At 40.4% G+C, this 27,091-nt stretch overlaps 1 protein-coding gene across 1 annotated transcript; it reads right to left on the reverse strand.

Moving 5' to 3' along the window:
- Nucleotides 1–641: 641 nt before the first annotated feature.
- LOC102078193 (butyrophilin subfamily 3 member A2-like) lies at nt 642–27,091 on the reverse strand (the record flags this gene model as incomplete). Its single annotated transcript, XM_019353839.2, has 6 exons — nt 26,973–27,091; nt 3,875–3,965; nt 3,337–3,678; nt 2,286–2,564; nt 2,081–2,200; nt 642–889 (listed from the first exon to the last, which is right to left on the reverse strand). Coding segments are annotated over exons 1-6 (1,095 nt in total), but the record flags the coding sequence as incomplete, so codon positions are not given.

The raw sequence follows: 27,091 nt of genomic DNA on the forward strand, positions 1-27,091 counted from the left end.
ACTGGAATGGTAGCGCTGGGCGGGATGGCTGCTGTGTTTGCTAAAGACTACTCCTCGCCCCCTACCCAACCCTGTGGCTTGTCACGTGTGATTGATTGATTGATTGTTTAAATGTATATAGTATAAATTTAAAGCAAACAAATAAAGAAACATTAGGCATCACATTGCAAAATGACAGCAAGAGGAAAAAAACCCCCCAGCAAAATCCATGTTTTGTTTGTTGTGTTACTCTGTCCTTTGCTGAGGAAGAAAAGCAAAAAAACGGGTTAGGTTCATAACTGAATACACTGGGAATGTAAACTGAACACAACACGACAGTTTGTCCATGTGATTTTAGCAAGAAATATATTAAAGAAAAACGTACACACCTGCTCAGTGTTTCTCACTTGTTTCTCTGACAGTTTCTTCTTAATCTCTCCTATTTCTTTCTCTTTCTCTCTCAAGTGTTTAATAATTTGTTCCTTGTCTTTTTCTATTTTTCCCTTTTTTTCTGTCATTTGGATAATAATGTTCTCCGTTTCCTCCATTAGCTTTTCTGTCATCTTTAACAGTTCTTCATGTACTTCTGTTCTCTTTTCTAGGTTAACTTTTTTATCTTCACGCTTCTGCATTTTTTTCTCTCTCTCAGTTTTTGGTTCTTTCTTTTTCACGGCCTCTTTCATCTCTGTCTTGTCCTCCTGCAGTAGTGTGATGAGTTTTTCTCTCTGGTTCTTCAGAAATGTCTTCTGCTCCATCAGTTTTTCAATGGTTTGTCTGACGTGTTTTAAGTCTTCGTCCTTGTTCTGCAACTCATCTTCAAGTCTTTTCTTTTCCTCACTTTCTCTCTGTAATTTTTCCTCCATCTCTGTTTGATGTAGTTCATTTTCATCCTCATCATGTATACTGATTTCTGTGTGATCAAATTGCAGGAAAAAAATATTTGGAAAATAGGGACAAAATATGAGTCATTTTTATGTGTTTACATGTGTTGACAGTATTAATTTACTATACCAGTAATCAAATATAAATGGAAATAAACAGTCTGAAGCCTTACTATAGAGACAGACACTATGGTTACCACCCTACAACAATGTAGAGTATAGAAAAAAAGTCTTCTTTTGAGAAGGACTGACTTTCAATGTATTTCAAAATTCAGTGAAAATATATGTTCAGAAATCACTAATGAAGGATATTTAAATTAACATTAGATGTACTTAAACTGCTATGTGCAAATCAGAGAGGTTTGGTAAATTTTATTCAAAATCACATCTATCTGTTCATGCATATCTAATTTTCACATTTAATTTTCTTTCACTGCTTTGTTTATATGAGTAAATGAGTGAGAACATGACATTTTGGTCACAATTCCTATAACAAGGATAAAGCACAAAAAGTTTTAATTTATATTGTTGCTATAACTATAATTCTACATTGGGTGATTTCCTCAAATATTTTTACCTTTGCCCCCAAAATGTCTCAGTCACACTAGAGGAAAACAATAGGAAGGCAACTTCCTTATGTGGAATTTCTACACATTCAGCAGGTGGTTGTGGCAACCACCTTGGTCTTCTAGAGGTTGAGGGTGCTCTATGCTCCACTTTTGATCACAAGGCAATTGCACAGGTTGCTAATGGGATGCAAACTGCCAACAAATAATCACAGCGTGACTTGAGCTAAGTCTAGTTACTCTCCTACAGACGGGCAACCACTTGCCAATAATTAACACTTAGTTTATAAATGCAGACAGAGAGTCAAGATATTTCAATCAATCCCAGTCAATCTGCACTGATGAAACCAACTTTTCATGTCTTAACACATCTCTTTACAACACAGGACACAGGGTTATATTCCTTTACAAAAGTAAAGTTGCTGAGAGCCTCCAATTTTGCAAATAAATCGCTGTAATTTCTGCAGTCTCCATCCACTGTTTTCCCTAGGGTCCCTTTAACATAACTGTTTATGTGTTTGTGTCATTTTTATTTAAATCATGTTTGTTTTACTTAACCCTTAATTTTAAAGGCAGTTACACTAAAACAAGACATTAAAAAGTTTGGATGATGATTTAAGGTTGGGGAAAAAGTGCTATGAAGTTCGAACTTACTGGTTTTCTTTTGTCCACATTTCCATATTAGGATTACTGCTGTCCCGACGGTTATTAAACAGACAGCCAAGTTGACGGTAATGTGAACAGCAGTATTAGACTGGACCATAAAGAGATCACCTGTAAATGTAAAGAGACAAAATGTGCTAGATTCTACTTTCTGTAACTGAAAATTTATGTGAGTGATAAAAAAAAGTGTTTCTACCTGAAACATGGATGTGTGCCTCTTTGATTTGACTGATATTCTTCTGTTGAACCTTGCAGGTTAAGCTGTAGCTCTGTCCTTTCTCCACAGTCACTTTAGTGCTGACAGAATAGAGCCCATCAGAACCTCTGACATTCTTTGTAGGATCAACAGAAATGAGTTTTTCCTCACTGTACACCCACAACATCTGAGGCTCTGGATACCAGCCATTAGATTTACACTCTAACACCATTTCATTTTTGACATTGGTGAGTTCTATGACTGGTGAGGAAACTGAACCTGCAAAGAAAAGAATGAAAGACAAAATATTGAAATGTAGTTGTCTATATATATATATATATATATATATATATATATATATATATATGTATGAATTGTCCTTTTAAGCTTATAGAGAGACACAATGCTATGTGAAATCATTTGTTCAATCTAACTGATTCTAATAATAGTACTTATTTATTCCATTTTTTCTTTTCAGTTCCTATCCAAGTAGTTCTCTGTCAAATCAGCTTTCCTCTGGTTCATCTTGGTAAAAGGGCCTCCTTGGCTGAATTGTTTTCTCATAGGGCCAGATACCCCTCAGTTGGCAAAACCCCCATTTAGTGGGTGCAAAAATCCCCTGTGATTCTAAGTACTTTTGTTTTTTGTTATATATCTCTCTTATTTGTCCAGTTGCACTGCTTGATAACTTAGCTGCTCCATGTGCTACACTGGTCATGTTGTGTGCCCTAATGGCCAGAAAACCAGAATGCCAATGATTCTCTAGTCATTCCCTTGTCATGTTATGTCAATATGCTCAGTCCAAATATCTGTCCAGGAAGTATTTTCTAGCCCAAGTAAGAGCTATTTTGGTTATCCAGAATAAATGCACTTCTATTCTCAACTCATATGTCTCTGTGAATGATCCACTTCTATTGTAGCTGACCCAAGTGTTCCTTTATCCCTCTTGTCATTCTGTGCCCTTTGACCCTTAATATCTATGTTACTTAATTTCTTTCTTTACATCTAAATTGCAAAGTGAAGAAATTAATCTAAATTAAATTAAACTTACCTACAGCAAGCGTCACCACAGTTTCTGCATTAAATTTAGGTACAAGGCATTTGTATGTTCCTGCATCAGAGAGTTGCACGGTGGAGAGTTTCAATGAAACGTCTCCACACTGCAGTTTGTTGACAGAGAGTGATGTTCTTCCTGTGTACAAAGGATTCTGCTCAGTCAGAAGCTCCACACCCTCTCGCCTCACATAGACAGATCTAGGTTTGAGGTCATTTCTGGACCAATCCACAGTCAGGTCAACAACATCCACAGCAGGTTCCAGGTGGCATGGCAAAATGATGTCATCACCAATCATGGCCACTACTGGCTTAGTTGGACCAATCATCTGATGCTGACCTAAACAAATTTAGGGACACATACAGTTCAGCAGTTTTGTAATTGTGAAGATCAGGCTGAGCAAGATATGTAACTGATTTATTTAACTACATCAACATAAACTGTTGCTGTTACAATGTTTGTTTTCATCATCTGTGTAAGACTACAGGTAAGCACTTTAAATTGTGGATTTTATAAATGTTTGTGTACAACTTACCACCACAAGATTGTGTTAGAAAAAGGAGGACGACAACAACATGATGCAAAACCAAGAGATGTTTATTCTTTATAGGACTCATTCTAGATGTCTGCCAAAAAAAAAAGGGGGGGGGGGTGGCATAGCAACACACCCGTTTTTATAATAAGCCATTCTCTGATAGAAAAAAATGAAACAGTGAAAGACTGATTTGTAGACTGTCACGGTAATATCACATTTGAAAAAAGTATTTAATTATGTTAAATTTATTTGTAATCATTTAGAAATGTGCTCCTTTCCAGGAGTAAGAGTAACAAGAGAGATCAAGGACATTGTAGGAAATCTGGACATTCAATTGAAAGACAAACTGTCAGGATCTGGAGACATGACTAGAAATTTCTATCAGGCACCTGAGTTCCTTGGTCTCCACCCCTGGGCAGAGCCATTGAGAGGTTTGTAGCTTGAACCTATTCGCTGGAACGTTGAAGACAATTTAATTACACAGCAAGCAAGACACGAAGTAGGCAAAGTTCTTTATGTTTCACGTGCACAGGAGAGAACCGGACAAACGCCGTTCCTTCGCTTGACCCCAGTTGCTCTCGTCCGCTCTCCCGTAACACTGCTCTTTTATTGTGGTTACATGAATATGCATAGGTTCATTAACATATGACATCTTACATAGGTATGCATGTGAACAAAGAATACCGTGTGTGTGTGTGTGTGTGTGTGTGTGTGTGTGTGTGTGTGTGACTCCCCAAAGCCATCCATCTAAACAAAATGCACTTAGACTAAAACACGTTTATCCTACCATAAAACAATAAGACAAGGTACGACCTCTCCCATGCTCCATAAATGTGGGGGGTGAATACCAGAATGCTCTGGAATGCACACAAAGCCTTTTACAGCCTACTGAAGATCACACATCCTATCATTACACAATCGATTATACACAGTGTTGGGAAGGTTACTTTTAAAATGTATTCCACTACAGAATACTGAATACATGCCCCAAAATGTATTCTGTAACGTATTCCGTTACGTTACTCAGTGAGAGTAACGTATTCTGAATACTTTGGATTACTTAATATATTATCATGCTGTTTACAACTACGTGAATGTACTATTGCTGTGATTTATTACTGTTACTGAAGGTCCGCGGCTCCGAACCGTAGTAAAGGGACCTCTGGCTAATACGGTGGGTTCCGTGTCGGGCTGGTAGCCGAAAAATATCTTTACTTTGTTGTGTGGGTCAACTTTGCTTGCCAGAGACAGAGAGAGGCGTTGAAAGGCTGCTCCAACGGAACTTATTTTTTCCGGAGGAAAACACAAACACAGTGTACAGTTGAGTCTTAATAGCTTACTTACAAATGGGCACGTCAGGCACTCTTCTTGGCTGCAGTGGTTATTATTATATTTACATGCTTCCAGCTCCCGTTTTTGCTCCGTGACAGCTCGGACTTTTCCTTTCTCTCCCTCCCTCGCTCACAGACACATAACGTGTATGGCAGTCCATTCTCCCTGCAGCACGGACTACACTGCCCATGAGGCTACATTCTTTAGGGCCATGCCTGTAGCATTCTGCCTTTTAGCTTAGCACAACAACAACAACAACAAAAAAGCGCTCTCTCACCCAGGAAACACGCAGAGAGAGAGCGCGTCACCCTGTAACCATGGCAACCGTAACGCTGCCGCCTGGAACAACAGAACATAGCTGTCAAACAAACCCAAACAGTCCTGACCCACGACAATATGAAACAGGAAAGTACCGACGTGTAATCCATTTATTTCAATAAAGTAACTGTATTCTGAATACCACCTTTTTAAACGGTAACTGTAACGGAATACAGTTACTCATATTTTGTATTCTAAATACGTAACGGCGGTACATGTATTCCGTTACTCCCCAACACTGATTATACACCTCTAAGCATATATGGTTAAATATTTCTAAGCATAAATGACAATCACAATACAAAAACCTAACAGCCATCATCCATGCTGCAGTCCTGCACACCTGAAACTGATTCGGGGCAATCAGGTTGAGGATTTAAGGCCCCCTCAGACTCTCCTTCACCGCCAGTTTGTCAACGACCTCACGTTGGTATTGACTCTACGGCTTTTTACGCTCTTGTCACTTTTTCATTGTTAACCTTGGTTTCATGTGCTTTAGATTTCCGGGACCTTCATTGTCATCACCCTCAAACCCAGCTGTCCTTGGATTATCTTCATATACAGGAAGAATACAAGGACCCTCACCTGCCTGCCCTCCAGCCTCACTCACCACCTTAGACACAGCGGAACTCAGGTCTGCCAGCCTTTCCACTACTCCCCTGGATTATCACCACCTGTCCCTCAAAGCGAGGTTCACGCCGGTCACCAGTAAGCATTATAAGTCAGTTCCACCTCTGCTAGGATACTCTGCACCTGCCGCCTTCTTAGCCCTGTTCTCTTTTCTTCCCAGACACAACCGCTCCGTTCCCGTCACAACCTGCTAAATCCCTGTTCACCTCCACTGGCCCACGGCTACATCGTTAGCAAAACCTTGCCACAAATTCACTTGTTGACTAAATAATAAACACTGCAAGAACGTTTGAGCCGTCTCTGTTTGTAGTTATCTACAATCGAGTCCAATTTAGCTATCGGCCCGTGGCCATTGTGACACAAACTGGGAATTGTTGACTTTTTTTCTTAGCTCTTGATGAGAGTTACCATGTCATCTGGACACAGGCCAGTTACTCATCTTTAAGAAGTCATTAAACTACAAGCAAAATAACAAAAGCCCTTTTTACAAAATCAAAGGTCTGTAAAAATTTGCACAAAAAATATGTTTTTGTTAATAAAACATTGGCTGTTTTACTGCGCCTTTTTCACATTTTCTGGTTGCCACATCTACTATTACCAGTAACCGCTAAAGAGATCGAATTAATAGAGCGATGAAAGTAGAGAGACAAGAGACATATGTAATATTGAGTTCAGTATATCCATGAGGTCCTCCTCCAATAAGCTGTGTCTGTGCATAGGTCATGGTTTCTATTGTCCTGTTTGCAATTAATACTTACTCTATTTAATGCTGATAGAAGATATGGATTTTGTTTCAAATTGCAAACTCTCCAAGTAGCTACCAATAACAGCATGTAATTAAAAGTTCACATTTTAAATATTTATGAATGCACAAGTATCCAGAAATAATAAATATCTTACTTTCACTCCTTAACTACAAAAAATTTTTCCGCGTACACACTCTTTTTGCCTCTGGTAACTGTAAATGCTTATGTGGACTAAGGAGCTTAGAAAGAAAAGCGTCTGGACTTCTTTAAGTTGCTTGAAGACGTTTCACCTCTCATCCGAGAAGCTTCTTCAGTTCTAAGGGTCAATGGTGGAGAGTCCCAGATTTAAACCCAGTGGGAGTTTCCCCGCCAAAGGGGGACAAAGGACCCCCTGATGATCCTCTACCTAATCACATGAGCCAAGGTGTGAAAGCAGGTGTGGGTCCTAATCAGCCAGAGTTTCGGGTGAGCTCGTTGTGAAACCTGGCCCCACCCTATCATGTGATTTCCTGAGGTCAGATGGCCCAGGATGTGAGTGGGCATTAAGGCATCTGGGAAGGGATCTCAAAACTGAATTATAAATGGCAGACAGTTGGTGTCGTAAACCACCGCCTCTGTTCAAAGATGGTCGCTCACAGTGGACGTAAATGGCTTCTTTCACTCCTCTTTCAAACCATCTGTCCTCTCTGTCCAAAATGTGAATGTTGGCATCCTCGAAAGAGTGACCTTTATCCTTTAGATGCAGATGAACTGCTGAGTCTTGTCCTGTGGAGGTGGCTCTTCTATGTTGTGCCATGCGCTTGTGAAGTGGCTGTTTGGTTTCTCCGATGTAGAGGTCTGGGAATTCCTCGCTGCACTGTACCGCATACACCACGTTGTTAAGTTTGTGTTTAGGAGTTTTGTCTTTCGGGTGAACCAGTTTCTGTCTGAGTGTGTTGCTGGGTCTGAAGTACACTGGGATGTCGTGCTTGGAGAAAACTCTCCTGAGTTTCTCTGATACACCGGCTACATAGGGGATGACGATGTTGTCGCGTCTGTCTTTCTTATGCTCCATAGCTGGTGTCTGATCTTCTTTTCTGTGCATCTTTGCTGACTTTATAAATGCCATGGGCCATCTGACCTCAGGAAATCACATGATAGGGTGGGGCCAGGTTTCACAACGAGCTCACCCGAAACTCTGGCTGATTAGGACCCACACCCGCTTTCACACCTTGGCTCATGTGATTAGGTAGAGGATCATCAGGGGGTCCTTTGTCCCCCTTTGGGGGGGAAACTCCCACTAGGTTTAAATCTGGGACTCTCCACCATTGACCCTTAGAACTGACGTGAAACGTCTTCAAGCAACTCAAGAAGTCCAGACGCTTTTCTTTCTAAGCTCCTTAGTCTACCATGACCTGGATGACTGAGAACCTTCACAGACTAAATGCTTATGTGATTAATCAGATTTTATGTATTATAAACGCCTGCTAGATAATTTAGTAAGTAAAGTAAGTAAATAATCAAAATAAATAAAGAAGGAAATGATTACAGTGTAGCTTATATGGTAAAAATCTACATACCCGTTGACCTGCTTCAAACCATCACCACTGCTCAAAGAAAGTAGGTTGTAATAAAACAATCTGCACTCTCAGCCCAACCCTCTGTTAATAACGTGTGTTGACTTTATAGTTCCTGATATCAAAGGTCAGTTCTTTTCATAAAATAAGTTGAACTTTGTTTAAATGAACAAATGAATCAAATTGAAAGTTTAAGTCAGAGCTATGTTTTAACAGTTGAATATGTTTCAACATCGTACATGCTGTGAATTCCGTGTTGAGGAGTTTAGGAATAAACAAGGACATTATGTTTGTGAAAGGTGTCATATATAACTAACTGTGTACAAGGAGTGATATGAAACTCAAGGTGTAGTTTTATCAGTTAGTTAGTAGAGTGTTAGGTGAAAACAGAGAGAGAAAGACAGAAAAGAAACTGAAACACATTTTATGTTTAGATGTCTTTATGTAAAGTGTAGATATAATGCATACAGTTTTCTTGGTGTATGTATGCAAGAGCAGCACTTCAGTAATTGCATGAGCCATTCCATCAAATACAATTAATTGTTAAGGGTGTCAAAAAAGATGTTCTTAGCTATATTTGCATTGGGACTTTAAAATTATTCAACACCATGGCCATTCCTCATCTGAGAGAAAAAGCTTCAGCTCACTCACGGCACAGCTGGCAATTTTAAAAATAAGTGTTTTCTTAAAGAGAAACACTAGGACAAAAAATTTCTGAATGGCTGTTTTGGTCTCCAATCAGCTCGCTAGCTACTGTAGCAAAACCCAGGCAAATATCCCAGAATGCATTTTGTCCAAAACTAAAACGAGGCAATGGCGGAGGAATGTGGCTAAAAAGACTAAAAAGTCACAAAATAAACTTCTTGTCATGTTTTGGGTGAGTCTGAGTAATTTTCCATAGCATCGGCTCTCCTACCCTGGGTGGAGCTCTCCTCGCTCCTCCCTGCTCCTCACCTGTTGGTAATTACTAGTGGTGTGAGATACTGCATATTTTGGTATCGATCTGATACCAAGTAAATACGGGCCAGTATCGCCGATACCAATACCGATACCGATACTTTTCAATAAATAAGGTGCCTCATTGAATTGCTAAATCGCAATTAATTTTCATGACCTTAAGTGTTTTTTGTGATTTTTCCTTTTGTATTATTAATTACTTAAAATCCGGGACATAATTAGGAGAAATAATTAATTTATAATTAAATAAAAAATACTTTATTATTGTGGCGGCCGTGGTCTGCGATGCTGCTGCAGGTGAGATGGACTCACCTTCATTGCATCTACAATCATGCCTCACCGACTTAAAACCTGTGCGCTGCTTGTGCTGTTGTTGTTTTTGGTGTTGATGTGTACAGCTGGCAGCAGGAGGGCTGCAGCCGTTTAATGTAGGCTACTGTTACAGCAACCGTGTGATCACTGTAAGGGTGGACAGCGCACGGCTCGGGGTGAGCCGGAGGCTGGCGCGCCAGTGGACCTGCCAAGCTGGAGATGGAGGTCGAGGTGCGCGGGGGTCCTGCCTGAGGGCGGCATGCTGTCCACTTCTGCCGTCTGCCCAGCTGCCTCTGAGCCCCGGCTCACTTTCACTCCTGCCTCTGTTTGCCATATGGGTGGCCATCAGGCCAGCTCCCGGGCTCCCACTGGAGGCGCGGGCGACCGCCAGAGTGGACACTTCCCCGTCGCTGGGCCGGGGCATGGGGCGCCGACGGTCCGGGCCGATTCCCTCACCTGCTCGCGGGTGGGGGTATGTGGCAGGGCGTGTTCTGCGATGCCGCTGCAGGTTTGGTGGTGGTGATGTGTACGGCTGCCAGCGGTAGAGCTGCAGCCGTTGAATGTACTATTACAGCAACCGTGGGATTATTGTAAGAATAAATGATGTGAAGCATGAAAATGCCATCGGGTCTGCGGTGGTGGCGATCTTTTTTTTTTTTTTTTTTTTTTTTTTAAATCTTAAGTGCAGGCAAACCAGTAAACAAATTAAAACAAATACTGTTGATAAACTGTAATACAAAAATGACAATTAAAATTCTCAACAACAAAAACAATATATATTATTAATATGTAAACAACTTAACAACCCCCAAAGTGTCTAAGTCACGTGACGTGTCAGCGCAACACCAAAACATAAGAGGGGGGGGGGGAGCAAAGTGTGCCTCCTCTCCGCTGTCACAGGAGCGGCGAGTCCAGCGACCTGGCTGTTTCGTTTTTGCCGAAAGCACAGCGTATCAAACAAGCAGAACTCAAAATAAAGAATCGATCTAACCAGGCTAGTATCGATCCGATACCGATCCCGACTTGGGATCGATACTATCGATATTTGGATCGATCCGCCCACCACTAGTAATTACTCCAGCAGTATTTATGACCAGTGCTCACAATGAACCTTCGCCAGATTGTCTGCTTGCTATAGTCAGTTCTCTGCCTCACATTTTGTCTTGAGTTCCTCAGCGTGTTTCACTTAACCCTTTTTTTTTCTGCTCGCTAGTCGGCACCTGGATATATTTTCCAACTCTCGCCATAGTCACGTCTCAGGATTCTGGTCTGCTGCTGCTGGTAAAACTCACTCTTGCTCATTGGTCGTGTCCAAAGTCATGGGCTGCATCCTCCTGAGGCCGCATTTGTAGACCGATTACCTCATAGCGATGCGCCGAAGGCTGTCCAAATTCGTAGACTCCTCCGAATGCAGCCGACAAATGCGTCCTCTTTTTTCCCCGAATTTGAAGGATGGGTCAGGTGTGTCCTTCGTGGCCTACCATATCCCAGAATTCAAATATCTGCTCGGTTTATCAAGATATCGCATATTTGCAAAAGTGCTTCGACGTTTTCGGAGACGTCTGCTACCCACCAGCTCGATAGGTAGCCGGGAGCTCGAGGGTCACTGAAGCCGCCGACAACAGCACAACTCCCGGCACATCATTTCATCAGATCACCGCGGACTTTCGCTACTCACGTTAAACGTAATATATAAGTCACTTAGACAACCTAAAAATGTTATTGTTGGACTTTTTTTCAGTGTTTTGTTTGTTCGTGAGTAAATCAGTTTGACTGAGATTAAAGTTATTAGATTAGATTAGATAAAATAAAACTTTATTAATCCTTCAGGTGGGTTCCTCCTTGGTTTTTACAGAGCTGACTAAACGTCAAACAGAAAACTGATTAAACAGAAGTGTGAGACTGTCAACAATTTACGCCAGTGTCCTGTTATATTTTACATAGCAAGGAGCAGACAGCCGAGTTTATTAAACTCCACCGAGACAGCGGTGACGCTAATCAGAAGGCTAGACCATCCAATTTCCCCAGCCGTTTACTTCTGGCCTACCTGACCTTCTGAGGAACCAGCCCACGTAGACCGCAAAGGCCGGGTCCTCAGGAGGATGCAGCCCATGAATTTGGACACGACCATTGTGTCAGATGTTTAGTTACCCCTCGGCCTCCTTTAGCAGTAATGATACTTGTAAGAAATGTAGCTTATTTGCAGCTCTGGAGGCCAGGATTACTGAATTGGAGACTCGGCTTCGCACCCTTCATTCTCCCGTAGCTTGCCAGGCCCCTGTAGCTGGTGCAGCCGAAGATAGCGTAGGCCCCGCTAGCTGTTTCCCGGCAGACCCCAAGCAGCTGGGGAAAGAGGGCGGCTGGGTGACGGTGAGGAGGAAACATAGTCTTAAACAGAAGCCCCAGGTACACCACCACCCTGTTCATGTGTCTAACCATTTTTCCCCACTCGGCGACACACCCGCCGGGGTCAAACTCTGGTAATTGGTGATTCTGTTCTCAGACACGTGAAGCTAGAGACACTGGCAACCATAGTCAATTGTCTTCCAGGGGCCAGAGCAGGCGACATTGAAGGAAATTTAAAACTGCTGGCTAAGGGTAAACGTAAATACAGTAAAATAATAATTCACGTCGGCAGTAATGACACCCGGTTACGCCAATTGGAGGTCACTAAAATCAATATTGAATCGGTGTGTAACTTTGCCAAAACAATTTCGGACTCTGTAGTTTTCTCTGGTCCCCTCCCCAATCAGACCAGGAGTGACATGTTTAGCCGCATGTTCTCCTTAAATTGCTGGCTATCTCAGTGGTGTCCCAGAAACGATGTGGGCTTCATAGATAATTGGCAAACCTTCTGGAGGAAACCTGGTCTTGTTAGGAGAGACGGCATCCATCCCACTTTGGATGGAGCAGCTCTCATTTCTAGAAATATGGACAAATTTATTAAACCACCCAAAATATGACTGTCCAGAGTTGGGACCAGGAAGCAGAGTTGCAGTCTTACACGCCTCTCTGTAGCTTCTCTCCTCCTGCTACCCCCCCCCAAAAAAACCCATCTCCATTGAGACTGTGTCAGTTCCCAAACAGACAAAAAACAAACTAAAAACCAGCAATAAACATTTTAAACATAAAAAAATCAAAAAGAAAGAACAATACAGTATCCACATCTGAACCAAAGAGTAAAACAGTGAAATGTGGATTATTAAATATTAGGTCTCTCTCCTCCAAGTCTCTGTTAGTACATGACTTAATAATTGATCAACAAATCGATTTACTCTGCCTTACAGAAACCCGGTTGCAGCAGGATGATTATGTTAGTTTAAATGAATCAACACCCCCGAGTCATTCTAACTACCAGAAACCTCGAAGCACAGGCCGAGGGGGCGGTGTGGCAGCAATTTTTCACACCAGCCTATTAATTAACGAAAGACCAAGACAGACTTTTAATTCATTTGAAAGCTTGATGCTTAGCCTTGTCCACCCCAGCTGTAAAACTCAGAAACCAGTCTTACTTGTTATCATCTATCGTCCACCTGGGCCTTACTCAGAGTTTCTCTCTGATTTCTCAGACTTTTTATCTGATTTAGTGCTCAGCTCAGATAAAATAATTATTGTGGGTGATTTTAACATCCATGTAGATGCTAAGAATGACAGCCTCAACATTGCATTTAATCTGTTATTAGACTCAATTGGCTTCTCTCAAAATGTAAAAGAACCCACCCACCACTTTAATCACACTCTAGATCTTGTTTTAACATATGGCATAGAAACTGAACATTGAACAGTGTTTCCTGAAAACCCTCTCCTGTCTGATCATTTCCTGATAACATTTACATTTACAATAATTGATTACACAGCAGTGGAGAGTGGACTTTATCAAAGTAGATGTCTTTCTGAAAGCGCTGTAAGTAAGTTTAAGAATATAATCCACCCACTGTTATCATCTTCAATGCCCTGTACCAACACAGAGCAGAGCAGCTATCTGAATGCTACGCCAACAGAGGTCGATTATCTTGTTAATAATTTTACCTCCTCACTACGTACGACTCTGGATACTGTAGCTCCTGTGAAAACTAAGGCCTCAAATCCGAGGTACCTGACTCTGTGGTATAATTCTCAAACACGTAGCCTAAAGCAGATAACTCGTAAGCTGGAGAGGAAATGGCGTGTCACAAATTTAGAGGATCATCATTTAGCCTGGAGAAATAGTTTGCTGCTTTATAAGAAAGCCCTCCGCAAAGCCAGAACATCTTACTATTCGTCACTGATTGAAGAAAATAAGAACAACCCCAGGTTTCTCTTCAGCACTGTAGCCAGGCTGACAAAAAGTCAGAGCTCTACTGAGCCAACTATCCCTTTAACATTAACTAGTAATGACTTCATGAACTTCTTCACAAATAAAATTTTTATTAGAGAAAAAACTACCAATAATCATCTCACAGATGTAATATTATCTACAGCTACTTTTAGTACCATTGATGTTATTTTAGACTCTTTTTCTCCAATTGATCTTTCTGAGTTAACTTCAACGTGTCTTTTAGACCCCATTCCTACAAAACTGCTCAAAGAAGTCCTGCCATTAATTAATTCTTCAATCTTAAATATGATCAACCTATCTCAAATAATCGGCTATGTACCACAGGCCTTCAAGCTGGCTGTAGTTAAACCCTTACTCAAAAAGCCATCTCTAGACCCTGCAGTCTTAGCTAGTGTGGAATTACAGGGATTATTTTATATAACCATCATCTTTGTCATTGCATTAATTATCATTTCATCAAAGTGTTTATTGAAGTTGCTGGCATTATGTTATAATTTATATTATAGGGGTTATCATAATCAAATATTAACATGTTTATTACAGGTGCAGTTATAACTACTTTAAAATGATTGAGTTAAATATATACGTATCATAACTCATAGGCTGAGTACATGGTTACAGTAAAATAGTAGCTGAGCAAAGGCCTGAATGTATTCAGCTTCTTGTGGTATTTGAGTTTGCTTAGTTACAGGTGACGTAAGGATGTCCAGTCCATGGTGACCTCAAAGGCCTTAGGTCATCATCATATTCGGAAGAGTATGCCACAAGGAGGAACCTCTATGTTGCAGTTAATTCTTAAAATACATGAATGTTCTGTACATGCAAATTATGTGCTTGTAAACGCAAGAAGGGGCGTTACAATACCCTGATGTTATAAAAGCAATCTAGAGTGTATTTTGGGTAGAGATGTACAACTGTTTTGCAGTTTACACCTCTCCACGCTGCGTGTATTCATTAAAATCAATTGTTTGATTGACCTCTTCTGGACCATCATTGTTTTACTCTCGTCCTCAATTTCGGACCCGTAACATTTGGTGCATTGGCCGGTTGAGGGAGAAAAGTTGGAGGTTGAGACTGAGAGGGTCCAAGGTGCTCAAACAGGCAGACACGAGTCAGTGGTCGAAGTGAGTGGACATAAGCCGGCTTATTCAAAGGTAAGGCACTACCTGTTGAATTATTTCCAAACAGTGCTGAATTGGTTCTGACAAAATTGAAAGTCTACTCACTGAAAATTACTGGTGAAAGTCTGTTTTGATTTTGGTGAAAATCTCATGAGAATTGAAGTTGAAGTAATGATAATGTAAGGTTAAGTGACAGTACTGATTAAAGGAAATGCAGTTGGACTGCTAAGGAAAGAGAATTTAAAGTAGTTGGACTACTGAATTTAGGATATAGGTCATTTGAAATCTGTATATGGTAATACAGTCATAATTGAATATAAAGCTGGGCTTGGACATCAATACAGTCGGTTTTGTGGTTTCATAGGATGTCTTTAAAATACAAGTAAATTTCTGTAGAACGGAACTGTGGGAAGTTCTAAGAAAGTGCATTGTTCGGAGGTGACGCTCCCAATTTCCTGGGGACGCTCAGGATTTTCCGTTGGACGGGATAGTCCGATTGGCAATCGTGGACAACTGAGGACGGTCCAAAATAGCTACTGATTGGATCAGTTGACCGTTTGGAACGGTGTTTGCACTTTGTTTGGGTAATAAAGGTTGGACCTTGGGCGTTGGACGCTTTTAAATTTACTTAGGATATTTAGGGATTAGAGCAGATACAGTTTGGAACTGAGACTGTCATTGATTATCAAAAACTTGGAGTTTGTCCCTTGGAGGGTTAATTCAAATTTTGTCTAAATTATGTAGGTTGTGCAATTTAAGGCCTTGTAAATATTATTTAATTTATCAGACGTCTCTGTGTTATAATTTCTATGTTTGTATATAGGCTCTGTCTGCCACGGGCACTGCAGCAGGCTGTTTATTTTGAGAGTGTGTCTGTGTCTATGTAAATGAGATGCCTGTGACTTATTTAGAGTGACATTTCCTGTTTACTAATGAGTGGCTAATGACTGACTGCAGAGCCTGGGTTAAGGACGACTTATATTGGTGTTTTAAGGGAAGAATTGTTTTTATTTCTACTTTGTTGGTATTACGGTTGTTAATTATGATGACTACTTTATGATACATGTAGAATTGGAGTATGGGTTTTGCTTTACACGTCCTTGAACGACGTAATACTTGTTGAGAGTAATAGGACTCATGTTTTATTGACTCTTTGTAATCACACCGTGTTTTTTGACCAACATTTTATAACAGTTTGTGTAAATACACATGTTGGATTCAGGGTATTGTGTAATGATTGTGTGACTGATGCTACAAAACTGACCTAAAGAATGGTGATGTGTGTGGAGAAGCGGGGTGTGAGACGATGAGAGGTTTCAGTTTTCTTTTTCTTTTTTCTTTTGACTTGCTCTTTCTGATTATGGAAGGCATGTCCAAAATACTCGTATGAAAGCGTATTTTGTGTGATTTTAACTGTGTGAATGCTGTCAGTATTTGATTTGAGTGACTGGGTGATTTGTCTAAGTAAGTGAAAAGGGGAAGTCTGAGAGAGAGAAAGGCAGTGCGTGTGAGACGATTTATGGCGTCTGAAAGAGGTTAGAGCATTTAAAAGGTGTGTATGGAATAAAGGAGTGTGAAATATATTTCTTGTGTGATGAAAAGTAGGATGTGCTAAAGTTTGAAAGTGTTTTTAATTCAAGAAAACAAAAAAAAAAACAAAGGAGTTAGATTAGTTTGAGGAACAGGAACTATTGCTCTATGTACCGGGGCTGCAGCGACAGGAAATAGTGAACAGGAACTGTGCATGCCCATATATGGGAACTGAGTGTGTACAGAAAGAACACAGAGAGAGAGATTTAACTCTAGGCACATGAAGCAAATGAAGCCTTTAAGAAAAAATGAATATAATACTAATTATATGGTTTAGTGTGTCAATACAGGTGGGCGTCTTTCAACTTTGCAACCTTGAGTTCAGCAGCAGAAAAGTAGATTAAAAGAATTGGGAGAATAAGCCAGTTTTTGGCTCGAAATTGTGCGGCTGGATCTCTCACTTTGTCCCTGAAGCGGAGAAGAAGTTCAAAGGACAGTTAATCGCCTGATGAAGACCGATAGAACATCGTGGACTTGAATACAGCAGGCAAACGGCAGTGCCACTGATCCAGTAACACTGATGATGACTGACGACCAGCAGCAGCATGTAAGTGTACTGTAACATGTACTGTGAAAATACAGGCTGGGCAGTTGAACAGTGGGATAAAGAATTGTGGAAGAGCACTACACATTGAGTGATATTTTGCCATGCTGGGACTTAATCTGAAAGAAAGACTGTAAAGAAACAGAGAAGAAGACAGCAGCTGAGTTGAGACTGTGTTTGCGGGAGCTTTGAAGCCCGAACAGGACATTGTGCAGAGAGGACCAGTGAGAGATGAAGCTGGACGAGTTTGACTGCGAGAATATAGGATATAATTGGATTGAAAATTGAAACCTGAACTCATGAATTGTTTAGGGATGTCCACCATAGCATAACAAAGAGGTAAACATTAGAAAAGGTAAGAATAATGAAAGAAATAATTGTTATTACCTTAATGAATAGAAAACACACATACAAATTGTTACATGTGAGATTATTTTTGAAATGAATCAGAAGTGAGATAGTTTGAATCTAAAGCTCAGTGGTGAAATGCATAAATTAAATATGAATATATAGGATGCAATGAAGAAACAGCTTACACGTAGTGTACATTAACATGAATACATAGAAATGCAATGAGAAACTCAATGAATTAATTTAATGAAGAAGCAGTTTACACCCAATTAACATAAAATGCAGGGAAGAACACGCTTACATGCCTGGCATAATTGGTGTTTCTGACCAGAGACAGAGAAATGGGTTATTTAACCACTGGGGAATAATGAAAATGTCTTAGTTTTGTTATTTTCAGGAGTAAAGCAGACTTGGACCGGCTCTCCACAGCAGCAGTCGGAAGAAAGTTAGAGGTTAACATCTATGGATAAGTTAAGGCAAGTTTCTGGTTGAATTGTTCACAGCATGATGTGTCCAGGAACCTGAAAAGCAAGCCCCAGCTCCTGGCTGAAGACCAGGAGGGCGGTAATTTAAGGTGGGAAATCAAAATGTGGGTTAGTAACTCGGGGAAAAAGAAAACTGACTGCTTAACTGGAGAGTTGGGAAGAAGTCTGGGAGACTGTGAAGTCATAGATGCAAAATAACATATACCCATACACACACAAACAGAAAATGCATTAACCTTATAAAGACAAGCTCCTGGAGCTTAATGAACAGATATTGATTAAAAACCTGGCTAAGAACATAAGCATATGCAATGAAGATCTGCTTGCTGCTTGTATGAGTGAGAGAATGGTGTGAATGGTTCATAAAATAGATGGAAAAACAAAAGAAAAGTGTCTATAAGAGTGACTCAGGAGTGCTCTTGCACTGAGTGATCAGAACAAGTGATTAGTATAGAAAGAAAATGAAAATAATTCAATAATGTGATAAAGTTTAAACATGTATTTCTTTTGCCAAGTTAAATTGTTGAGATATGGCTGAGTATGGAAAAAGTTTGAGAGCTTGTGTGAATGTGGACAGAGGAGCTTGCTGTGTGTGTGTGATTCAGGCCTTAAAGGAGGGGTAGATTGTTCAGAGGTGCAAATTTGATTAGGAGGTTTATAAATTAGTGTTGACACATTGTTGTAAGATCTTAGGCTGAATCTGAGTATGGTAAAGTGCCTAACCGGGGTTATTGTTGTGTACGAAACGGTGCAGCTTTTGGCGAGGTTTTCAGTGTGTCGAACGGGTGAAATTCAAGATTGTTGAAGATTTTTGAGGTTGTTGTTTTATTTTTAAAGAGGGAGTGTTAATAAACATGGACATGTTTAAGGGGTTTTGTAACAGTGCACTTATAAAGAAAAACCTGTCAGGTGATTTTGTTTTGTACTTTGATGAGCTAATACTCAGCTCTCTTTTTTCTCATTTTTGTTGTAAGCAGGCCTGCAAAAGAGTGGATAACAGCGCTGACAAAGTAAAAGGATTGCCGCGAGCCAATCCAGTCTAAAAGCAGAAAGAACTATTTTCTTAAAAACAAAGTAAAACAAATAAATGAGTTGATGTTGCTGAGAGTGAAGACTGAATATTTGCGAGATAGTCTCCACTGTCAGCAAGACCTGATGTTAATGCATGTGAGTGAATGTGTGTAAATGGATGGTGACTGGACGGACGAGGCAGACCATAGGGTGGACCGACTGGACACTGACAAAAGACTGGACTAAGGTTGGACACATGACTGATAATTGTTCTGTTTTAACTTTTCTGTTATAACACAGGTTGGATCATAAGTGGAAAACTGAGTATAAAAGGTGACGTTCTGGTTAACACACAGGTTTTGTTTCCAGGTCAAGGATGTAGGCTGTGGATGGAGCCAAGAAAGGATTTGACATGATGATTAATTTGATTTCATTCCTTAAATACAGGTTTGAAGGGCCGGAGCATGTATGCCTAATATGATAGGACTAACTTTTTTCTTTTAATTTCCTAAGGTTGAGTGAAGGATTTTGAGTTTGTAACACATGAGATGTGTCACAAAAAGGGGGGTGTTAATATATGCGATTAGCTACATGAAATGTGCTCTTTTAGGGTTACTAAGCAAATGTCTACGTGACCTTTCTGAGTTCTGAGAATAACTCTGTTAAGTTGACAGGAAACACGTCGAGACAGCAATATAGGGCAAATATGTTTGAGCTTGTAATTAAATGTGGGGCTTGAAAAGAGGAAGCAAATTTGGTACAGGACGTACTTGAGATGATCAGACGAGAGAAAGGAGAAGAACAGAGCACAAATACACCGAGTTGTTTATATTACAAAGAAGATCAAAAGCTTGTTAGACACAGGTTATAATGGAAGCATAAAAGGGATGAGAGGAACTTTACATAACATAGAAATCCTGCAACAATTCGTAAATTGCCCAAACACAGTGTTCAGACCGGATATGCGCTACCCGTTAAAGGGGGCGAAGAAATCAGGCCTAAGTTTGAAAAATGAAATGGGTTAACTCGATAGAGGATGTTTCCAAAGGTAGAGAAAATAATGTAGGACCTTTTACCAGGAGAAAGCTAACTGTATCTTTTACACTTTACAGTGTGCATTGAGGGAAGTCAGGAATAGTTTAAATTAGGATTGAAAAAAATTAAACTAGGTGAAAAGGGGGTGTAGCAAGTAGATTTAGGGCAGCTCACAGCCTGGCGTAAACGCAAGGTGCTGTCACACAGCTTAAGTTATTTGGTTGATTTATTTTATGACAAAATAATAACAAATGAAGAACAATACAGAATCCAAATCTGAACCAAAGAACAAAATAGTGAAATGTGGATTATTGGGTTTTTCTCTGTATATATGAAGTATTTGTAATGTGTATCTGCTAATGAAGGCTTGTAGAGGCCAGTTTATACTCACAAACAAGTGCTCAGCCAGACTGAAAAACAGGAAGCTTTAGTGCACAAGGCATATTAATAAATATAGACACAAAAAGAGGAACTCCCCATATAAACAACGTTCAAAAATGTGTGAAGTATAAAGTACCGAAATAACACTATATAAGTCACAGTTGATGATTCTAATGTTAAAGAGCTCTTGCAACTGGCGTCTGAGCTGTGCAGAGGTCTCCCTTAAGACAGGTACTTATGTAGGTTAGCATGAGGTTGAGTTAATTTTATACACAATGCATAACTGTGCTTGTTTAGAGTTGATGTTCTATCCAAGAGGGTTTTAAGCTTCACTGGTGAGAGTGTCCAGGTGATACATGTTGAAGGATGATGAGAACATAGCAGGTGAATTGCACGCACGCTTACAAACACACATGATTTATATATAGGCCAGGCCAAAGGCCTGGACTTGATGTAGCTTTCAACTTTACAGCTCCTAACTTGTAGGAATGGCGTGGAGTGTAATGAATGAATGCAAAACATGCTTACGGACACAAACATGATATGAGTTTATTTTACAGGGTAAAGGTGGACCACAGGTTGCTTTGTTTCTGCTTAGCAACTACTGAGGTAAAAGGTGTTAAAGATAAATATGCAATAAGTGAACAGGAAATGTGTAAGGGTGAGCCGGGTGAAACAAAATGTTGTAGATAATGGAAACTTGTCTAACGGGCATTAACAGTAACCCTTGCATGTTATGTATATGCTTGAGGCCAAAAGAGGCGTAAATCCAGATAGAAAATTTTGAAGTGTGCTTTTTAGCGGAGATTTAGGCTGACATGGGGATGGTGTGCATTTTACTTGGGTTGTGTTTAATAAGACTAAAAGCGTTGCTCACACACATAAAGAGTATTGAGATTGAATAAAGTTAATATAATGGATGGAGCCCAGAACATGATAATATATAAGTGAAATCAAATGCAATGTGTGATTTCACTTTTATTGGGAAAATAATTAGCCAAGAAATGTGTATTGAACTCTCCACATACTTTGAAACTGCGCAACTCTGAGTGGGCAATGTAATGAAGCAACTGTTACATATTTGCATTAAACTAGCCAACATAGACTCACCACCACATGATGTTGCCCTGCAGCGGGGGCAGAAAATCATTTGCAAACCAGGGATCTTAGGTTGATTATTATATTCTTACTTATGTACACACACACACACAGAAGGGAAAAATTTCAAAACAAAACAAAAAACAACTTCGCTTAACCTGTCAAGCACAGGAGTAAAATAAAAATCTCTTTGGGCTCTGTTAAAATTTCTTTAGTAAAAGTGTAAAAGGCCAAACCTAGGAGGCTGGGCAACCCGGAAAGTTCCTTGAGTATCAGGAGTTAATAGTCAGGAAACATTTCTCACATTAACACCTTATATCTGACAAATCATTGACTCATAGATGCAGATAGACATACAAGTGCACATACATCCAGATGTGCATTTAGACATTAAAAGTGTAGAGGCATGTACACACAGATTGGCAAACCGGTACAGAGTCTAGCTGAGGAGCTTAACAAAGCAGACGTGGAAGTAGGGTTTATCATTTTGCCTGATATGATATTGGGAACCAATTTTGAATAATGACAGGAACCTGAGATGAACACAGTAAGTTAGTAAGGTATAGCAGAGAAAGGTTGTTTGTTTTCTATCCCTTACAGGAGAAGATTTCCACTAGAGAGGGACCCAGGAAAGGAGCAGAGACCACTTAAGCATGAAGTGTTTTCAAGTGGGAGCTGGCGTTTTATTACTGGACCACCGAGAGGACATGAGGTTGTTGTCGGATTTGCTGAGTCAGGGGGCGGCTAGAGAGGGTCAGAGCGAAGGTAGTGGACCTGGGAATAGTGTAGTGACGTCTCTGGAAGAGACGTCAAAAGGGGGAATTGTGGAATTACAGGGATTATTTTATATAACCATCATCTTTGTCATTGCATTAATTATCATTTCATCAAAGTGTTTATTGAAGTTGCTGGCATTATGTTATAATTTATATTATAGGGGTTATCATAATCAAATATTAACATGTTTATTACAGGTGCAGTTATAACTACTTTAAAATGATTGAGTTAAATATATACGTATCATAACTCATAGGCTGAGTACATGGTTACAGTAAAATAGTAGCTGAGCAAAGGCCTGAATGTATTCAGCTTCTTGTGGTATTTGAGTTTGCTTAGTTACAGGTGACGTAAGGATGTCCAGTCCATGGTGACCTCAAAGGCCTTAGGTCATCATCATATTCGGAAGAGTATGCCACAAGGAGGAACCTCTATGTTGCAGTTAATTCTTAAAATACATGAATGTTCTGTACATGCAAATTATGTGCTTGTAAACGCAAGAAGGGGCGTTACAATACCCTGATGTTATAAAAGCAATCTAGAGTGTATTTTGGGTAGAGATGTACAACTGTTTTGCAGTTTACACCTCTCCACGCTGCGTGTATTCATTAAAATCAATTGTTTGATTGACCTCTTCTGGACCATCATTGTTTTACTCTCGTCCTCAATTTCGGACCCGTAACACTAGTTATAGGCCAACCTTCCTTTCATATCAAAAATCCTTGAAAGAGTAGTTGTCAAACAGCTAACATCATCTGCAGAGGAATGGCTTATTTGAAGAGTTTCAGTCAGGTTTCAGAGCTCATCACAGCACAGAAACAGCTTTAGTGAAGGTTACAAATGATCTTCTTATGGCCTCTGACAGTGGACTCATCTCTGTGCTTGTCTTGCTAGACCTTAGTGCTGCGTTCGATACTGTTGACCAATATATCCTATTAGAGCGATTAGAGCACGTTGTAGGTATTAAAGGCACTGCAGTGGTTTGTATCATATCTACCTAATAGACTCCAATTTGTACATGTAAATGGAGAGTCCTCTTCACACACTGAGGTCAATTATGGAGTTCCACAGGGTTCAGTGCTAGGACCAATTCAATTTACATTATACATGCTTCCCTTAGGCAGTATCATTTGAAGACATAGCATACATTTTCACTGCTATGCAGATGACACCCAGCTCTATCTATCCATGAAGCCAGATAACACACACCAATTAGTTAAACTGCAGAAATGTCTTAAAGACATAAAGACCTGGATGGCCGCTAACTTTCTGCTTCTTAATTCAGATAAAACTGAGGTTATTGTACTCGGCCCTGAAAATCTTAGAAATATGGTATCTAACCAGATTCTTACTCTGGATGGCATTACCTTGGCCTCCATTAATGCTGTGAGGAACCTTGTAGTCATTTTGGACCACGATATGTCCTTCAACGCACATATTAAACAAATATGTAAGACTGCTTTCTTCCATTTGTGCAACATCTCTAAAATTAGAAATATCCTGTCTCAGAGTGATGCTGAAAAACTAGTTCATGCATTCATTACTTCCAGGCTGGACTACTGTAATTCACTATTATCAGGATGTCCTAAAAACTCGCTGAAAAGTCTTCAGCTAATCCAAAATGCTGCAGCAAGAGTACTGACAGGGACTAGAAAGAGAGAGCATATTTCTCCTGTTTTGGCTTCCCTTCATTGGCTTCCTGTTAAATCCAGAATTGAATTCAAAATCCTGCTCCTCACATACAAGGTCTTAAATAATAAGGCCCCGTCTTATCTTAATGACCTTGTAGTACCATATCACCCTATTAGAGCACTTCACTCTTGCTCTGCAGGCCTACTTGTTGTTCCTAGAGTATTTAAAAGTAGAATGGGAGGGAGAGCCTTGAGTTTTCAGGCCCCTCTTCTGTGGAACCAGCTTCCAGTTTGGATTCAGGAGACAGACACTATCTCTACTTTCAAGATTAGGCTTAAAACTTTCCTTTTTGCTAAAGCATATAGTTAGGGCTGGGCCAGGTGACCTTGAATCCTCCCTTAGTTATGCTGCAATAGACGTAGGCTGCCGGGGATTCCCATGATGCATTGAGTTTTTTCTTTCCAGTGACCTTTCTCACTCACTATGTGTTAATAGACCTCTCTGCATCGAATCATATCTGTTATTAATCTCTGTCTCTCTTCCACAGCATGTCTTTATCCTGTTTTCCTTCTCTCACCCCAACCGGTCTCAGCAGATGGCCGCCCCTCCCTGAGCCTGGTTCTGCCGGAGGTTTCTTCCTGTTAAAAGGGAGTTTTTCCTTCCCACTGTCGCCGAAGTGCTTGCTCATAGGGGGTCATATGATTGTTGGGTTTTTTTATTGTGCGATCTACTGTACAATATAAAGCACCTTCAGGCGACTTTTGTTGTGATTTGGCGCTATATAGATAAAATTTAAATAAATAAATTTAATTGAATTGAATACTTGTGAATACTTTAATACAAGTGATATATGAAAACAAGCAGAAGAAATATTGTTGGTTAAGGTTTTTCTGGCAGATTTTGAGCGTGTAGATTTTTGTACACAAAGATATTGAAATGGTGCAAAATGCATAAGCAGAGTATGGATGACTAAAAGACTAACGGTGCGTTCACACCGGACGCGAAAGAGGCGAGCGAAAACGCCCAAACGCCCCTAATGTCACGCGTGCACATTTGCACCTCAAGCGTGTCCAGGGAAAATCCACCGCGCCTCAAAATTGCATCTTTCCACGCGCGTGAACCGGAAATGTGGGAGGAAGTTGTGCCAGATGTGTTGTGCTGCAGATGTCCTCTGAATAAACACATTATCTTGTTAGCGGAAAGGTATTTGTACATCAGTGGGAAAATATTGGGACAGTAGGCGGGCTTGCTAGCTTTTGCACGGTTTCATCGGGTCAGTCTGGAAATTAAAAAGCAGAATGAATGAACTTACCAGGTTGCCCAATCTCCTGACTAATGTGCCTCCAAGCTAGGTCCATTTTATTCCTGTCTCGGTAGAAGTAGCAACTTGCATCATTTAGCTCTGGATGATTAGCCACGGCACAGATGAGCTTTTCCTCCATACGGAGTGACTGGATCTGCCCCTTTGACCTAGTTACAGCCACGTCATCGGCCTCCTGATTGGTTGTCGGGGCGTGATTTGACACCGGAGTTCATATTTTCCAACTCAGCGTGTGCACAAAATGCAACACACGACCTGATGCGCGTGGTTTTCTTTCGCGAGTCACACGCGCCCCACGCGGTACACTGACGTGCGTTTCACGGGTTTTGGCGTTTTCCCGACGCAAATCTGCCTCCGCATTTTCGCCGGACGCGCAATCGCGTGTCATCGTGCTCTTTCCATTGACTTTACATGTGAACCTGACGCTCTGGCCGCCTCTTTCGCGTTCGGTGTGTGCGCACCGTAAGACACTCTAGATTTTTAAAGAAGATGTCGCGCAAAAATCCATGGTGCAAGCTATAACGCAGCTAAAATGTAGTCACATTCCTTTGTTTCACTGACTAGATTAACACTGCTGACATTGTACTAATGCCTGACTGTCACACTCCCACAACTGACTGCGGATGATATGTCATCATCAGGGTAACCGGTTTTGGGGTTTTTTTGTTTGTTTTTTTCAGCATGAACTGTGAGTCTTTGGGCTAGTGCTCTCACCCATCGAGCCAATACAATATTTTCCTTTGAAAGTAGAAAAGTGAGGTCTCTAGCTATGATTGACAGAGTGCAGAACAAACCTGATGAGTCTAAAGCTTAAAATCAACAAAACACCTCCAAACTTTCAGGATTTTTTCTGATGACTAAACTGACTCTTGTTCTCAAGAGTTTGTATCAAGCAGTCATTTTCAGAGGAGAAACCGAAACAATTCATGTGAGTTGACTCCACCCACTCTGTACACAGCAGACCAATCAGCACCAGCCTGTGGCATTGACAGAAAGAAAATCTGAGAAACCTGCTGCTGCAGTCAGCTCTGTGTTTTATCTCTGTTTGCTAGATACATTAAAGAAAAGCACAAAGGCTCAGCCAAGGTTAGAGATGACCCATCAAACACTCACTAAACTTAGACTATGACCTTTTATTTTGAATTTAACCTGCTCCATAGCAGTGTAACTTAGGTACATAACTAAAACTGAAAGCTCAGAGTTTCTTTTAAGTCACCTCGATGAGACAAAGTCCTGCTTTAAGTGCAGGTCTCTGCACGACTCCAAGAACAGTTCTTTATAAACATAAATACAGCTTTTCTCACACTTTGCTGCTACATTTGGAGCTTTGTGGAAGCTTTTAACAACTGACAGATACATTTGTCATCTTGTATGTGCTCACAGTTTGACAGAGAAACAACAGTCTGACTTTATCCAAAGTTTATTCAGTGACATGTAGAAAAAAATCACTTAGTTTTTTTTTCTTTTTTTTACCACATATTTCAGTGTTTTTTATAAGGTTCTTGTTTGTTTGTTCTCTGAATCAAAAACAAAACAACAAACAAAACAACAAAGAACCAAACAAATAAATAAAAAAGACTTACCACGGATAAAGACATAGTGATCCAAACTGTCGCTGTTAAAGTGAAATGAATCGTTGGAGCTGAGCAGGAAACAGGAACTGAGACAAGTATTAACGAGTCACTGCAAAGCAGACACTCGA

The sequence above is a fragment of the Oreochromis niloticus genome, linkage group LG3 (genome assembly GCF_001858045.2).
Source record: "Oreochromis niloticus isolate F11D_XX linkage group LG3, O_niloticus_UMD_NMBU, whole genome shotgun sequence".
Lineage (NCBI taxonomy): Eukaryota > Metazoa > Chordata > Actinopteri > Cichliformes > Cichlidae > Oreochromis > Oreochromis niloticus.